Consider the following 18,165-nt stretch of genomic DNA (forward strand, 5'->3'; position numbering starts at 1 on the left):
AATTGATCAAAATCAGTTTTAATCCAAGGCTGAAGCAATGTTCTTCCCAAAAACATAAAGAACATTGCCCAAACCTAGAAAAAATAAAAACCCAGCTATGCCTAGAAATTGCAACCACTGCTAAGCCAAAAAATGGGCCCATTTAGTTTCTAAAACACGCTTTTTTATTTTAACAAGTCATAATATCATACATAAACATGTTTGAATTACAAAAACTAAAAAAAAAAAAATCAAAATATCAAAATCAAGCAAGAGGTACCAAATCTATATGTAAAAAAAAAACTTAAAACAGACTATATGTTCACACAACATGGATTCAAAATTAGTTTTCTGAACCAATTTTGTACATTAATACACCTAGCAAACCCAAGGAAAAAAACACCTTTGTTTTAGCATGCATAGCTTCAATTAAACAAAAACTAAAATAAGATTATTTATATATATATAAAAAAGCTTAATCTACAACTTTAATGTATCAAAACATCAAAAAACTTCAAAATAAGCATTGTTAAATAAAAACATAGCAACAAAGAGATGAATATAACATTACTTAGTATTTAAACCTATTTTATATGTTTATAAACATAAATATAAAACAAAAGTGAATAAAAAAATAAAAATACAGGCCACAAAGACCTACTTTTAGACCCAAAAAATATACCTAGAATAACTACTTTTTCTTTGTTAAGCATTTAAACATCTTTTCTATGCTTATAAACATAAATATAAATAAAAGTAAATAAAAAAATAAAAAATAGGCCATAAAAAACCTCTATTTGAACTAGAAAAGTATACATAGAATAGTTACTCTCTTTTCGTTTTACTCTCTTTTCTTTTGAAAATTTTTGCTTTTCATAGACTTGTAACTAAGAAATAGTTTTTTTAGGCTTTTAGACCTCTACATTTATGTTTTTTATTTATATTTTTCTTCTTTTTCTTATCTTTTCGTTTCCTTTTCTTTTTCTTTTTCTCTAAACTTGGGGTGTATTTATAAGGTTTTGCAAGGATTTTGAAAGGTTTAGAATTCATTTGTAATCTCTTGATCTTGAAGGAAATGCTTTAAGCCTATATTAAGAACTCATTAAAGAACCTTTATATGTGAACACATGAAAACCAAATCATTATTTGCATGATGGTTGTATTATCAGTGCTGACTAAGTTACCCATTTTCGAGGCCTTTTCAGAGCAATTATAATGTCATCGTCGCATGAGATCACCTGAAGTTGATAGAGAAGGTGTACACCTTTCATTTAGATCTATCATTACTCAATTTAGAGGTTTGTAATTCCGCATTCATGTGTCTGAAGTCGCTAACTGAATCAACTTGAAATATAAAAATTGAGTGATGGTTGATGAAGGACAAGATGTTGGGGACTTTTATAGACAAATCAGGATGTAAACATCTAATTTCATGAAAATAGGGTTGTAACTAAGATGTTTCTCTTTTATTTAAAAACAATCTCATGTTTTGAAGGTCTAAAACTCTATAACAAGCTCTTAAAAGGTGTCAACTTGATCATCATGAACTACCAATAAAGAAAAAGAACAAAAGTTGAACGATGCATCGACTGGGTTAAACCCTATAAATTAAAGTTTTTGATTTGGGAATTAACAAAGTTTCAATTTAATCCATATTTTTTTAATTGTGGCATGTACACTCTTAATTGACACAAAAACTTTTAATTGTGTGCAATTTAACCCTCCAAACTCAATTATTAGCCTTTGAGTTGGCCACTTCTTTCATTTTGGTTTTGAGTTCTGAATTTAACCCTTAATTGAACAACAAACTTTTAATTTCTTCAATTTGACCCCTGATTTGGTCAATTTCAACCCCTATATTTATGCCTCTTTTCCAATTTGATCATTGGTTTTTGATTTCTTTAATCAAGTTCTTAATTGCCCATTAAACTTGAATAAGCTTCTAATTTGATCAAATTAACTCCTAAAAAATACAATTCGGTCCCTATACTTTAATTTCTTCGAATTAAAGCTTTTAATAAGTTCAAATAAACCTTGAAAAATTCTTATTGAATCATTTAACATTCAATTTTGAATTTTTTTTATTAAATTGAATTTTCCTTGCTAATAAAACCTTTATCAATCGAAAATACATTATTAAATTTTTTAATCTTGTATAATTAATCTTTCTTAACTAGTGTTTGACAATTTCTTGAACGTTATGGTATACTCTTACTCACTAATATATATATTTTTTATTTTCTTCCAATATTTTTTGTTTTTGTTTTTGTATGTTTTCTTTTCTTTCTTTTTTTATTTTTTTTGTTTATGTGGGCCGAAAATGATTAACATCAAAAGTGGAGTATTTTGAAAAAGAAATGTTTGATTCCAAAAATAATTGTCTATCAGCAGAGCAACTTGACCTTATTAAAAGATCCCCAGCAATTATCTATAGGCAGTGGCTCTTGGCATCCATAAACTGTATTTAACTATATAGAATGCGGCCGATTTGGTCCTCGTACCTAATCATTTCTTTGAAAATCTAGAGCCCATCATGGGAATTCTAGTGTGTGTGTTCATAACTTCGATCATGAATATTTTCATCTTTAATATTAGTTTTCAATTCTTAACGTCCATTCACGTAATTATACGTGGATAAGACAATTAAGGAAACGATTCTAAAAAAGTGTGCCTTTCTAGTCAACTTTAATATTTTCACATGAATGATGATCCATGTTTCCATCCCGATCAAGTGGCTGTTTGAAAGTTCGAGTTTCTATCTGTTTCTATATTTTTTAAAAAAAAAATTGAAATGAAAAAAAATCAAATTGATAGTTTTTAAGATTTATTTTATAGTTTTAATATTCTAATATTAAAAATAAAAAAATAATTTTTTTATTTAATATATAGTACCAAGCACGCAGTAATAATGTTGAAGCAGCCAATTTAATCTCCTTTCCATGAAACCTCCCTTCGTAGTTTATTTGTATATTTATAGGTAGGTTGGAATTATTAATCAAAGGATGCTTCTTCGAATGCTTTTCTTGACCATTTGTGATCTAAGCACATAAGGCCTTCCAAAATGTGATATCATAAACGTTGACAAAACGTGAATTTTCTGGGAAAATCATATTTTATTGCCGTCAACCCTAAAGGAATAAAGCAGCAATCAAACCAAATAATAACCCTTGATTATTTTTTTTCTTTTTGGTGTTCCAACAGAAGAATATGAAGATTTATAGTAATCCCAATTGAATAAATGAGTTCACACGTGAAGTTGAATTGATTTCCTTCTTCCATTTTTTTTTGTTTTTGTAATAAAGGTGTTGAAGAAATGGCCTATTTATATTTACAAAGCGAGATCAAATCCGTGTTTCAAATGATATTTTATTAATTTTTAAATTTTTTATTTATATTTTTATATCATTTTAATATGCTAATTTTAAAATAATTTTTTTAAAAAAGTTATTTTGATATATTATTGAGCCAAAAATATTTTAAAAAATAACTATAATTATACTTATAAACACAGACATACTAAACTAGAAAATATTTGTAGTAGTGTGAAAAATAATTAAAATTTTATGTGTATTTTTCTTTATTATAATCTTGATACATTGAACTTGTTGCTCGGCAACCTATAAAACGTTTTAACTTCTTGACCGGGTCAAAGTTAGCACATGAAGTGATGATACATGTGAACCACATACTTTTAGAATTTATATATATTTGTCTTATCTAGCTAGACAATTATGTTAATTAATTTAAATTCAATTCCACCGGGGAAAATTATGAAATGTAAGAGAGTGCTTGAACAAAGAAAAAGAGGAACATTTTATGAGACAGCAATGGTTTTTGGGTGCCGACGAGTTTGATTCAAATGTAAGCAACAAAAATACAAAAAAAGAAATATATGTTTGATAATTAGCTCTTTGTTTCCATTGAAAAAACAATATCCACGAGGGCGTGTTGGTGCTCTATTTCATGGTCAAGGCTATAATTTTCCATGAATTTTTAATTTATCACTCAATAATAAAACTTATAGTTTTTTATTTTTTAAAATTTTAAAATTAATAAATCAAATGATATTTTTTTTTAATTTCTACATCTTTTTCCCTCGTTGAATCAATTTTTTTCCTGTTATAATGTTTCTTTTTATAATAATATCAGTTATACAAGTTGAATTTGAAAATATAAATTAATATTTTTCATAAAAAAGTAGATTTTAAGAGGGTTATAAAAGAGAAACTAATAAACTAGTTGATAAAAGAGATATGATAATTGAAGTAGGAATCCATTTGATTATGCTATATAAATTAATTGGGTCAATGAGTTCATACTTAGATCTTGTTTCAACTAATTTAGATTTAAGATATAATAGGATATGTGCCTATGATGAGCTTCCATTTGTTTAAAAATATTTTTTAATTATGTTGCTTAAAGTACTAATATATTTTATTTTTATAGTTATGATAGGTATTTTTGTTAATAATTTAATATAGTGATGAATTTTTCTTCCTTTTCTTTCACCCTCTCGGTTTTTTGATATTTTAAATTATTGAATATATTATATCTTTGATGTTATATTCAGATTTTTAGTTTTTTTATATATATATATATAAAAGCGAATGTCATCGCCCTAGACGACTAGGCAGGCTGTTGGAGTTGAAGAAACGGTCGTAGTTGACGGTTGGTGCCGAGAGATTCCAACACACGAGGCGGCAATAAATGAGTAGCTGACGCAGTCATGACGTTGTCTAACTCGGAAGCTTACTCTTTTTTTTTTTTTCTTTTTTTTCTTTAACAGTTTTAAATGTGCTTAGGTTATGTAGATTCACATTCCGTTAAAATAGTATTTGTTTAAAATTTATTTTTTATATTTAAAATTATTTTTAAATTTTTTATATTATTTAAATGTGTTGATATTAACAATAAATTTTTAAAAATAAAAAAAATATTATTTTAATATATTTTAAAATAAAAATACTTTAAAAAATAATCAACATAAAAATAAATAAATAAATAAACACTAAATCTTTTCCCATCAAATCTGTTAAAAAATAATCAACATAAAAATAAATAAATAAATAAACACTAAATCTTTTCCCATCAAATCTGTTAAAGTAAATCACCAACATCAAAAGTTCATATCACAAGAATTTTATCTTCATGATTATAAAAATTATAATTATAAAATTCAACCATTCACTAATAATAAATAATAATAAGGTGGTTGAGTTAATTTAAATTATAGAGCGGTTAAGTTAATTTAAATTATAAATTATTTTTTAAAAAATATTTTACCGAAAAAAATGATTTTTTTATAAAATAAATTAGTTCGAATTAAAAACTCATGTAAAATAAACTTCAAGTCACTAAATTAATTTGCAAAGCTTAACATAATTTTGATAAAAACTAATGTATCTACTAACTAAGCTAATTTTTAAGTTTAAAAAAGTTAAAATAGTTGTTATCAAATAATTGATGTCGTGATTTAACTAATATTTTTTATTAAATTTTAATTTTTTTTATGTGCTACACCAAAATTAAATTACAAAAATAAAAAACATTAATTTAATATATTAAAAAACTTTATTTTTTTATTTTATCCCAACAAAAAACCTAGTTAACAAATCAAGGTATGAGTGTATTTGAAAGTATAATTATTTTTTATTTAGAAATGTATTAAAATAATATTTTTTATTTTTTAAAAATTATTTTTAATATTAATGTAACAAATTGATTTAAAAATATAAAAAAAATATTAATTTAAATAAAAAATTAAATATAAAAACAAACATGAGATTAAAGAGTTAGAGAATGTAGTTCACGTAAATTTACGCGCCTGGTACATAGGACGTACAAGGTTATCAGCTGTCATCTTCTTCTTCTTCTTTTATTCTTTTTTTTTTTTTTTTAGTTTAAAGAAAACTCTAAGGACAATGACGCTGTGCTTTTGTTATATAAGTCAGCCAGCTCTTCCGTTTCATAGAAAACTAAATTTAATGAACGTTGGGTTGCCTTTCGTGGACTTAATTTCCCAAGCTATACCATTAACTAGCAAAGTTCTTCTTCTTCTCTCTCTCTCTCTCTCTCTCTCTCTCTCTCTTACAGTTCAATACATCTCTCTCTCCCGGATAATCATGCTGTGTCTTTCTTGAACTTTTCTTTTTTTTGTTCAGGTGAGTTTTCTTTTGTTCTTTCATGATTTTTTCAGCTTCTTGATTTAATTTCTTGTTTGTTTTGATCTTGCTGTTCCTTTTGGTTATCTGTTTCTTGTGTTTATCTGATATGCTTCAGTTCGCTGATATTGCTTTCTTTTGAAAATGATTCGTGATCTAACTCAACATTTCCAATTAACCCCAGTTAAAAGTTTTAGATTTCTTCATGATTTTGATGTTAATCTCTGTTATTTTTCTTCATTTCAAAGTGAAAAGGGAGTCATGATTAGCTCCAAAAAAGTGCAAATGATGTTCTGTCCAGCTACTTACGAGAGGGGGAAAGGTTGAAATAATTATAAGAGAAAAGAAGAAAGGGTAGGGAGGAAATCAGTTTTTGTGGAGATTGTTAGATGAATGACACACAAAACATTAGCTGTAATAAAACTCGTAGGCTCCATCTTCACTTAATTTATATGGTACCCATTTTTCTTCTTTGATCTTTAATAGTCTCTGTCTAAGTATGATTAGCGGCTACTATGTTTCTAGTATTGATAGTTTTTTTGTAGTAATTTCTGTTCTTCTCTTATGAACTTCTCTAAGTGTTGGGGGCTTTTAAAAATGTCCAAAGATTTAAGTACCCATATAATCGTTGCAAAAGCTTACTCAGTCTCTGGATCCTGTTTAATCGCTGTGGTATCTGGCTTAAGTACCCGAGACTAATTGTTTTTCTGATAATTCAGGTTTATTGGTCTTGGAAGTTGTTTATATCAAGCACGTGACGGTTGATATAGAAGGGTTGTTCACCGGCAGAGCAAACAGATATGACTTGTTTTTCTTTCTTATTTGGTCGGCGGATAGATACTCCGCAACAATTTGGTGTAGTTGAAGAAGGTAGATACAAAAAATGTGTGGATATGTGTGTTATACAGGGCCAGATTTAAATGTATCTTGTCAGGCGAAGCCTCTAGAGAGACTTGCTTTGATGGGGCCATAGCTTCCATATGCTTGAAATAAAGTTTTCCTCTTACTACACATCTTTGTTTTTCTGTCAGCATGAAGGTTCTTATTAGTTTTATTTCTGAACAGACCTTAGCCACGTTCAAAATGTTAAATGCTATTCGTACAAGGAACTAAGAAATGCCACTGAAGATTTTAGCACTGCCAACAAAGTTGGGGAGGGAGGTTTCGGTTCTGTATACAAGGTAACTTTATGATTGTTATTAGAATGCATGGTCAATGATATAACAGTAGTTTATATGGTACATTTGTGTCTTTTAATTATGAATGGTACCTAAGAAATGATTGTGGATGTTCAGGGACGGCTTAAACATGGGGAAATAGCTGCTATAAAAGTTCTTTCAGCCGAGTCGAGACAAGGGGTGTCAGAATTCTTAGCAGAGATTAAAACAATGTCGGAGATAGAGCATGAAAATTTAGTGAAGTTATATGGCTGTTGTGCTGAAGGAAATCATAGAATTTTAGTTTACAACTACCTGGAGAACAATAGCCTTGCGCAAACTCTTCTAGGTAATTCTTGAATATCCTTCTTTTGAACGTCTTTATCAAGGCTGTTTTCAGTAGTTTATACCTGGGAAAATAGTTCTGGCTTTTTGAACTTGGATTTCCAGAAGTAAACTTGGTATTGGTAAAACATTTATGCATAGGCGTACAAATCCATATGATTTAAAGAAAGCTTGCTTTTATTCCCTGAATCAAATGGCATTTGAGTGCTCAAGTATCTATTCACTTTCAGGTGGAGGTCACAGTCACATTAATAATATCCAGTTTAGTTGGAAAACACGAACTAGGATTTGCATTGGGGTTGCAAGAGGGCTTGCCTTCCTTCATGATGAAGTAAAACCATGCATTGTCCACAGAGATATCAAAGCAAGCAATATTCTACTTGACAAAGACCTAACACCAAAAATTTCAGATTTTGGTCTGGCCAGGCTTATACCTGACCACATGACACATGTCAGTACACGTGTGGCTGGAACACTGTAAGTGTCTGCGATTTATTACATGTTTGAAGTTGAATATTTCATGTTCAACTTGTCATTGGATTTAAGATGTAGCTATGCTGTGCAAACAACGTATATGGAGGGGGGGAAAAAGGAATAAATTAAACCCATTTCGTTTTCCTTGAAAATGGAAAATGTACAATGGTTGGTGAGTTTGCATTTGCAACATCATAGCCATTTTCCCACACTAAATACTTCTATGTCAATGAATTTAGTTTTCATACTACCTTTTGCATTAAAGGTTATAGGAAATATTGATTTGGTTGAAATGATGCAACGACTAACCATACTTCTTTAACATATATAGAATCATTGCAGTTTCCTTTTCACAATGCTAGCCCCCCCTGAAAATCTTGGTAAATTAGTTAATTCGCAGAGCCAAAATTCAGTTGTTGTCTTTCTTGTTTAGATTTCCAATACGCTGCCCTTTTATAAGCTTAGGATCTGTACGAAGCACTATTCAGCTTCTGTGAAGGGTCTTACTTTTAGTATGAATTATCTTTATAAGCTTAGCTGCTAAACTTTCCTCTCTGTTTGTTGCTTTAGAGGTTACCTGGCACCAGAGTATGCAATAAGGGGGCAATTGACACGGAAAGCAGATCTCTACAGTTTTGGCGTCCTCCTTGTGGAAATTGTTTGTGGCAGAAATAACACAAACACAAGATTACCTGTTGCAGAACAATACCTCTTAGAACGGGTATGAATCTCGAGTCCTTGCTGCCATGTTTGAAAATTGTAATTGAAATGTGAAAAGTGAGATGTCAATGCTATTAGTTGATGGTGTGAGCTATGAATATTTGATTATGGTGCTTGCTGTCACCAATCATTTTTCTTGGCATCCAACATTGACGTAGAGAATGCATTTACATAAATAACCAACAATCAGGATTAACTCACACTTGGGGCCACAAGCTGACTTGATCATTGGTTCTACTGTTGCAGGCTTGGGATCTTTATGAGCGAAGGGAGCTGGTTGCTCTGGTGGATACGGCATTAGATGGTGACTTTGATGCTGAGGAGGCTTGTAGGTTTCTAAAAATCGGTCTACTCTGCACCCAAGATAATCCAAAGCTTCGGCCTTCCATGTCTACCGTAGTCAGAATGCTGACTGGCCAGAAGGACCTTGATGAGAGAAAGATAACGAAGCCAGGCCTAATTTCTGATTTCATGGACCTCAAAGTACGAGCACCCTCCAACACCAAAGCATCTGCTACAACATCGTTTAATGCATTTTCTGGATCAGAGATGCTGGACAGTTCGATCTTGTCATCAGAAAACTCATCAACCGCAACTCCTACAACTTTGACCGGGTTTTATGGTCGGAGCATTTGAACTTCTGGATTTCATGGACCTCAAAGCATGAGTACTCTCCAAGACTAAAGCATCTGCTGCGACATCCTTTTAGGCATCTTGCAAATCAGAGATGCAGGAAATTTCGATCCTGTCATCACAACACTCATCAAGCACGACCATGACGCTTTTACTGCGATGTATGATTGGAGCATTTGAACTTCAATGTGAGAAAAATTCCGATTGCATATATTTTACTCCATTTTTTTTTATTTTCTTTTACTAGACTTGTAAATTTTATAACCATCCCTTATATACACAGGTACACAGTTTTGCTATTCTGTTGTAAATGGACAAATTCTTGTAATGTTTATAAATAATTGCACAAGGGTTTGGTATCTCTCTTTTTCTCTCGTCTCCTCGCCATCTCCCTCATTTACTTCCCTTCTCTCACTCAATTACACCTCTGGTTTCTCTGTCTGATCCAATGTGATCAAGTTACCAAAAATCTTGAATTGTGAGCAATTTCATAACATTTTCAAATTCCAAATGAGTTGCATCTATGGTCCTAGGTGTTTCACAATCCTTTGGAAATGATAGTTGATGATTGGTAAAGGGTGAAAAGAGAATTTGTTGAATAATGTATCTAGAATTGATAATTTGTTGACAAAGATAGCTCTTGAATGATAAAGGGAAAAATATTTTGATCATTCTCATTCTCATTCTTAAATAAACAGCATGAAAGCAGAATCTTAGGTAAATGAGAAATTTATTGAAATGGAAAATTATATGTACAAAATATTGAAAATTAGTGCAAAAAGGGCTAACATTATGTGCTGCTTGTGCAAAATGTATCTTGATTTTTTCTTCCTTTGATGGGATGGGGGTTATTCTGACATTGACAGAACCTATGACCAGTCGCATGCTGCAAGGTAACAGCATGTTACAAGCTTGAAAATTACACCAGACTCTGGTAAAACCCATCTGTCCTTTTTCGTTTAGCCTCTAAAACCCAGCTCAATTCCTCAAATTTGGCTTTGCTGGAATCACCAAACCACATTCCACTGGTGAAACAGGTGATCTCGATCCAAACCAATCACCCCCACAACAAGGGAACAAAAGCACAGTTCCATTTGGTTGCAATGGGAATTCATTCAAGTTGATGCTCTTCGCCATTGCTTCTTCCCTTTCTTTTGGGGCAACTTAAAAGGACTCCAACTCTTTCTACGTTTGGAGGTCTCACAAAAACGGCCAAAAGCCCGCTGAAGCCACACCTCAACTTCTTCTTCCTTCTCATCCATCATTTCAGCATCCAAATCCCACGGGTATTTGCTTGAGTTGGACCATTTTGTCTTCTCCAAGCCAACCATGTTTACATGGAAGCTTGGCCTATGGGTGTTGGGCCTGCATTGCATCCCCTGTAAAGAGTTTTAATGATTTAGAATATTGGATTATAACTGATAATCTGATTATAATTAATTCAGTCAACGTACAAGTTATAGGCACCACTGATGCGACTGCCATGAGGAATTAAAAGATCCGGTCATCAATCATTTCCATTAATGAAATAGGAAATAATGAAATTATCCGAAAGTCTACAGTATGAGAAAATGGTTTGAAATAATGCCAACAAGGCAAGGTACTCTTTGCTGGATCATAGGATCTTGTAAGCTGACTATCTCCCAGGTGGGAATCTAACAAAGAGGAAAGAGCAGCAAGCGGCTGATTTTTTTGCCATGTCTAATTGCTCTCTCTTTAATTTTCAGAAAGCATATCAGAGAAATTAAAACCAGCTATCTCAAAAAATCCATTACCCTAGGATTCGGATTCAACAGTTTTGTTTTTATCGAGGCTATTTGATGCTGCCTGCACAGGCAGTTAGAAAATTCAGTAATTTTCCTGCAAAGAGATATACTTTCTAGCAATTTAAGAATAACAAGATTTAGGTTTCTCTTTCCTAGTGAAAATTAAAAAAGTTATACATTTCTTATTTAAGAGCCCAAGTCTATGATTAGTAATATGCTTTTATCCTTTCAATTTCTGCATGAAAATATATTATGAATGAAGTGCAGCCCCTAGATCGATATATTTCACAGCTGTAGCCCTAAAACAGCCGTCCACAACTTCCACTAAAGTTGTCCTGCACCCCAATTAATGTCTTATATAGCCCCAAGTTCAGATTGGCAAATTAGCTTGGAACTGTAAATTTCACAGAGCAGAACCACCGTAGTCATTACCACAACTGATTTTGTAGTCATTAATTGTAATACTTCTTTTTTTCTTCAGCAAGGTTCAAATGGGATCAGCAAGGTTCAAATGGGATATTGAAAAGAAACAAAATCAGCACATGCCCATGAAAAAAGAACAACAGACCTGGCAAATAGCCCATTCCGACACATCAAAGATTTTGCTCTCACCACAAACATATGCACGCGGAATTTCCATCTAAAAAACAGGAACTGAAAATGCTTAGCATAATGAATAGTTGACAGATGGCAGATCACCGAAATCACATTCACAAGATAAGATCAGATGATTCTGTCATATTTAGTGAAACACAGATGAAATAATGAGTAATCACAAGGAACATTCAGATCACCAAAACCACATTCACAAAATAAGATCACATTATTCTGAAGAATTAACAGACATGTTTTCTGAAACATAGATGAAATAATGAGTAAAATCACGAGGAATGTACCTTCTGAGGCCTATCAAAGATCAATGAGCCTTTATATTCAACCCATCCATCTCCATCCTTGGCTTGATGATATTGGCGGCAATCCTGAAGCAAAAATTAATTCTAATTTATAAATTTAGAAAGATGAAATATAGAGTTGGAAAGAGGATCAGAAAACCAACCTGGCACCATCTTGCCTTGGTCTTATTCTTATTAGTACACACCCATATATGTGAATTGCCACACTTGGTGCACTGTATCCACCTCGATTCCTCAGAGCAGTAATCTGAATTATCCTGCTTATAACAGTAATAAGATTAGAAAATGTCGCAATCAGTGATATTATTTATTATCAGTGATTTAACTCAGAACCATATGAATCAGTTCTGCATTCAGCTGCACATAACTGCCATACATAGCTTGTGGGCTCGGACTAAGGAGGCAGGTTTCCCAGATTAAACACACCTATTACTACTTTGACCGATCTTACAATGCCTTGCCATTTTACAACTAGTGCAAGCTCATGATCCTAGAGTTCACAATTTAATTATTTGATCTCCATTCTACCTCAGAAACAAACAACCTACAAAAGTGCCAAGTGAAACATAAAAATCCTTGTAAACAATACTTTCAAGTTTGTAATAAATTGCACCTCAATTGATTCTTTCACAAACAAAAACACATATCATTATCCTGTTCTGGTTCCATCGAAGCGTGGTCCTGGGGTGGAAATCTGGATAAGCCTACTTTCACCATTTTGCATGAAGTAATCGCTCTCAGGAATCAAACTTCAACCCACAATGGCGGCAAGTCAAAGATAAGCCATTGCACCAAGCAATGACTCCCCAAACATGAAAAGACCTTATTCACAACTCATTGCACATGATAAAAATGCATCAATGAACTGTGAACATGAAAACAAAATTCCATGTGGGGAACACTAACAGTCAGTCTCCACAAATGGTTGTTTTATTCTTTTACTCTTTTTTTTTCCTTTTAGTCAGAAATTTCACATCAATGATAATTGGAAAAAAAAAAATCCAAATATTGACCACAAGGCAGAAAAATACATTGGCAAGCAATACCACATAAATTACCTGACGTGAAGTACTATGGGATTTCTGGCATACACTCCTAGTCCTAGATTCTTCCTTTCTCAATTGCTCATCATAGTCCCTCTTCTTCACAGAATCAGACAAAACCTGGACATTGTATCCTTGTGGTCAGTCAATAAGACACAAATCAACACATTCTTACATTTATTATGTTTTATCTCCCCTAACTTTCTTGAGAGAGAGAGAGAGAGAGAGAGAGAGAGAGAGGACAGCAAAGGATGCTTACCTCATAAGCACATTGAAGTTTCTTAAATGATTCACTTGCTAAAGGGCTTCCCATATTTTTATCAGGATGGACAAGCATGGCCTGCATATTTTAAAGGATAAAGAGAAAATCAGAAACCCCATTCACTCATCCCCCCTACTTTTTCTTTTCCCATGGGGCAGGGGGATAATGTTAAATTCACACAAACATAATAGATTTATACATCAAGAACAACCTGACACCACTCCACAACATAAAGATTAGTAGACGGAACTAGATTTTAAAAATACAAGGGCTAGCATGAAAACAAGAGGGACCTGAAAACATATATTTTTCTTTTGGAGGGTGGGATTGGAGGGCAAATGTAATAACAGGATGATTTAAGACTTCCTCAAAGCTTGGGCAGGGCATAAGCTAGTTCCACCCGTGCACAGCAATTCAAATATCTCACTGGCATTTTAACCAGCCATGAACACAACCATGCAAAATCAACAAGCAGCTTTCTTGGCCAATCAAGGGACAGGTCCCTGGCATGTCTGATATGAATTCTATGAAATATTAAGTAACAAAAAATGACAGGATATTGTACCGCCCCTAACTTTTCTCTCTGGCAAGCCTTTTTACTGCAAGCTGAACATAATGGTTTTTGTGATACATTAAGAGTCCTAATGTAGTATTCTGATATTTAGGTTCTTTTTGTTTACTGTGACCATTTTAGATACCTGGTGAGATTGTTGTGGTATCTCCTTTACTTGCACAGAACAATCAATAAGATGCAAAACTTTTGAGAAATGATCCAACCAGATCAACTTTCCCGAACACTTTGGTCTCTCAGAGTGAAAACACTAGAACAAATCAATTAAAACGGTTACTAGTATTTCAGTTCAGAACAAAAGTGGAACTTACCTTTTTCCGGTATTCCTTCTTCAAAATTGCAACATTAATTTGCTTGTGGCGAGGAAATCCCAGTGCTTCATAATGACCTCCACTATCTAATATTCTTTTCATCTCATCAGCTGAGCTTGTTTCTTCTTCTACAACTATGTTTCTAGCAGAAGACTCTTTTTGGTTATTCACAACAGATGCGCTTGCAGCTGGTTTGCTAGATGATTTGCATGACTGCACCTTCTCAGATTCATCAGCAGGAATCGAGAATTCACATTCCACAGAAAACTCATCTTCCAGAACTGTTTCAGTTTCCTTATGTTCTTCAAATTGGGTGCTTTCCCTGACATTATCACACCATTGAAGCAGGAAATTTAAAATATCATTTGAGAAAAATGTTAGGTTTATTGATAGGAAAACACCATGCCATCCAACTCGAACTTTCACACAATAAATAGCATATATAGTCGCCATTAAGACTACTAGCTGTGCATGATTTTGAGAGAACAAATAACCTGCAATTTCATAACAAACAGAATTAGATTCCCCAAAAGTTCTACAGATATGTAGAATTTGAAAAAAAGAGCATCTACTTGCACTAGTAACTAAACTTACCTCCAACTATAAATAATGTTCCAGTTATCAAAAAGTTAGCATACATCCATAAAATTAAAATAGCAAACAGTCCTACAATAAAAAGTCCAGGAGTGTAGCCCAAATACTGAACAGCAGCTACCGCAGCTCCCTGAAATATTGAAGCCACCGTCAGTGGCATTTAATGAAATTTCAATTTTAAAATACTCACTTGAATTGTAATCCCTGACAAGGCCAATGTATCTATAGGCCCTGTTGATTTCTAGAAATCCTATCAACTCAAACAACTTTATAGTGATATTTTCATAATAAGCTTTAATAAGTTTGAGATCCATGATTATAAATGAACACAAATGCTAATGGTCAAAATTGCAAATGCATGGAAGCAATCGAAAGGCTGAAAGTGGTCCAATAAGAAGGTTGCAAACATAAAATACACAAACACAGCATTAACATCTATCATTTTCCCCCAAGAAAGGAAAGAAAAAGGAGGAGGATTGTGGGCTAATTTAGAACTAAATGATGTAGCAGTTCTCAGCAACAGCAGTTCCCAGTAGTATGTCGTCAGCATATTTAGCGCAAGAAAGATTTATTAAGTAATGGTTTTTAAGAGGGGCAGCTAAAGGGCTAGGTGTCTCTCAGACCAGATAGCTAACATCATCTCCCCGACCAACTCTATCAGCAGGCCCTTTCTTTTGCAATTGAAGGAGACCAATGAGAAGGTTGTAAACATAAAACATCACCAAAGCATTAAGCTTTACCATTCTCTCCGAAGAGAATAAATGAATTTCACTACGACATCAGGAGCTTCAGACACTAAACCTATGAACATAAATTTCCAATAACTCTACACCTTGGATTATAATTTCTCACTATCTGCTGAATTCAATGTCTAGAATTTCTAAGGATTGTGGACTTCCTGAAAGGAGATCACAGTTCTTATCAGTCTGGGAACTGCTGGTTTATCTATAACTACAATTTTAAATTTATCACTTGTTATCTCCATTATTTGCACAAACACCTCTCTAAGACTTCAATTTTAACAAGTAATTATTATTTTTTAACCGAGAATAGAGAACTGTGCTTAAACTTAAATTTTTTCTCCTATAATCTCTCTTCTTCCGGTGAATTTCAGTCTTTAAGAGTTCTGAATACTGCATCACTGGAGTTGCTTGCCAAATTGGTGATTTGGCTAGCATGTTGGATTCATGGTCAAGTTCTCAGCCTTTCAGGATCCAGTTCATTAATGCTAATTTCGTTTCATGTAAAACCCATGAGAGCTTACACCATAATTGTCCACAAACTAGCTCCACCATTGGTATCATCAGAGCAGACAGTCCATAACTTCGCATTGCACAAAAACTAAATTGATCTCCACGTTGTCATGAACGATTTTAATCGCCCTCCACCTGACTTTCAAGTTTAATTACCCACAACTAGATTATGCCACAAATAAATGCGAACACCATAAATACAACTCAAAAAATGATGAATCAGAAATGCAGATTCAAAACAATCGGATCAAAAAAATAAGGGGAAAAACAAGAAGAAATGATAGCGACATGATCAGAAAAAGAAACAGGTGCATACAACAAGAAAAGTTAAATGGCTAAAAATAAGAAAACATACCATACAAAGTAGTACATAAAGCAAGGAAGACATTGAAGTGAGACTAAGAAAGCAACTCCACATTATAAGAAGCAAAGCCGCCGAACCCAATTTGATAACTGAATTAAAACCCCTCACAACACAATCTTTCCAATAAATCAACAATAAACGCATCAATCTTCCAAATCTTGCACATCCATTGCACACCATAGGCCAATGCCTCTCTATAAACACACCAATCTTTTCCCGCCAACGCCCCACTGCAGTTTTCGCCAGCCAATAGGCATGTTTCTGCGTTTGCAGCCATTTCCGCCCTCGCTTAACCAGCCCAATATCCTCCATTATCAAACTAGTAACTATATAATCAACTCCACAAAAAAACAAATAAATACAACCCACAACTCAAACAAGCATCTAGATCTTCACATAATACAGTCTGTTCATATCTCCATTGATATTACCCCAACATACTCCACCCCTCACACAATGCGAAGCTAAAAAATAAATGCTATCCATAGTGAGAGAGGCTTGATCTACCAAAACTACCAAAAAGCAGCCTCGATCAGGGAAGCTTCACAGGTTTCTTGAGGTTGCAAATAGAAACCAGTGAATTGAAGGTTCTCCTTTTAGCAGTGAGAGTTGAAAAAGAGAGAGACCCTCATGAGAAAACACTAAAATCTATCACGCTCAACACTAAATTTTGCTTCACATGATCGTTTTCAAAAAAGCAAGAAGAACCAGAATAATTCTCCTCCTTCATTTTTGACACTAATGTCTTTATCTGTCTCCTCTCTCTTAAGACTGAACTTAACTTAATAAGGCTAGAGAATAAAAAGGACCCAAAAGAGAGGGGGGGAAAAGAGCTAGAAGTTAACAGTAACTGTATTGGGGTGTCATAAGAACGCCAATTAGATCCCAAAAACTTTGAAAATAGCTAGAAAGATTGAGACTTTAGTAAGAAGAAGAAGAAGAAGAAACAACAACTAGGTACAGTTGGGTTTGGTGAGGTTCACATGATAGAGTGCTAAAAGCTAAGAAAAGACCACAAAAATGGGGTGACGGCAAGAAAAGGTAAAATGATGTCTTTAAAAGAAGGATTTGCAAGAGAGGATAAAGACCTTTTGGCTTTGGTGGTGAAGAGAGACAAGAGAACCCTAAACTTTTTTTACCAAGTGCAGAGAAAGCTCATGAAAGGAGAGACAATGAGCTCCAAAAGGTCTGGTTTTTTTTATTATTATTACAGTGGAGAAGGAAAGAGGGCTGATCGAGGACGAGAGAATTTACCTTCTGCTTTGTGTCGTGGATCGGAGGAGTTGGATGAGCGTTGCATTGCATAACAATGATGATTCAGTGGGACCACCTTGGAGTTCTTCTTTTTGGGTTAATGGTTAATAATTGCTTATGCTTTCAATTTTAGTAGAATGCATCCCTTTGCATGATTGTTGTTGTGGTAACAACTAACATCACCAGCTCTGTTTTCTTACAAATATTTTTAGATGTAATTTAAAGAAATATATATTTTATCATAGGGAGAAGATGATAAAACATATTGGTATGAAAATCATGTAATTTAAATTTATCCTGAGACACTTGAATTTACTAAAATCTTCGATAAAACAGATTATAGAAAGAAATACAAATACTTTGT

At 33.1% G+C, this 18,165-nt stretch overlaps 2 protein-coding genes and 1 long non-coding RNA gene across 4 annotated transcripts; 2 read left to right on the top strand and 1 right to left on the bottom strand.

The window, feature by feature from the left end:
* The first annotated feature begins 5,815 nt into the window (after nucleotides 1–5,815).
* LOC105130103 (putative serine/threonine-protein kinase) lies at nucleotides 5,816–9,832 on the top strand. Its single transcript, XM_011032451.1, has 7 exons — nucleotides 5,816–6,140; nucleotides 6,860–7,010; nucleotides 7,206–7,321; nucleotides 7,436–7,646; nucleotides 7,873–8,119; nucleotides 8,687–8,837; nucleotides 9,083–9,832. The coding sequence occupies exons 2-7, from the start codon at nucleotides 6,941–6,943 to the stop codon at nucleotides 9,470–9,472; spliced, it is 1,185 nt and encodes a 394-aa protein (XP_011030753.1). The 5' UTR covers nucleotides 5,816–6,140; nucleotides 6,860–6,940; the 3' UTR covers nucleotides 9,473–9,832.
* Nucleotides 9,833–10,160: 328 nt separating this feature from the next.
* LOC105130105 (uncharacterized) lies at nucleotides 10,161–17,818 on the bottom strand. 2 transcript variants are annotated; one of them, XM_011032452.1, is made up of 9 exons: nucleotides 16,539–17,814; nucleotides 14,931–15,060; nucleotides 14,337–14,830; nucleotides 13,452–13,532; nucleotides 13,208–13,312; nucleotides 12,293–12,406; nucleotides 12,132–12,215; nucleotides 11,804–11,875; nucleotides 10,161–10,848 (listed from the first exon to the last, which is right to left on the bottom strand). In XM_011032452.1, exons 1-9 carry the CDS (start codon nucleotides 16,857–16,859, stop codon nucleotides 10,585–10,587), a joined length of 1,665 nt encoding a protein of 554 aa, XP_011030754.1. In that variant the 5' UTR covers nucleotides 16,860–17,814; the 3' UTR covers nucleotides 10,161–10,584. The 2 variants fall into 2 exon arrangements, with proteins under 2 accessions (XP_011030754.1, XP_011030755.1); XM_011032453.1 differs by lacking the exon at nucleotides 11,804–11,875 and having other exon boundaries at nucleotides 16,539–17,818.
* LOC105130104 (uncharacterized) lies at nucleotides 10,855–11,639 on the top strand. Its single transcript, XR_843186.1, has 2 exons — nucleotides 10,855–11,116; nucleotides 11,392–11,639. It is a non-coding gene; the product is annotated as an uncharacterized LOC105130104 (long non-coding RNA).
* Nucleotides 17,819–18,165: the final 347 nt, after the last annotated feature.

The sequence above is a fragment of the Populus euphratica genome, unplaced genomic scaffold (genome assembly GCF_000495115.2).
Source record: "Populus euphratica unplaced genomic scaffold, PopEup_1.0 scaffold95.1, whole genome shotgun sequence".
Taxonomy (NCBI): domain Eukaryota; kingdom Viridiplantae; phylum Streptophyta; class Magnoliopsida; order Malpighiales; family Salicaceae; genus Populus; species Populus euphratica.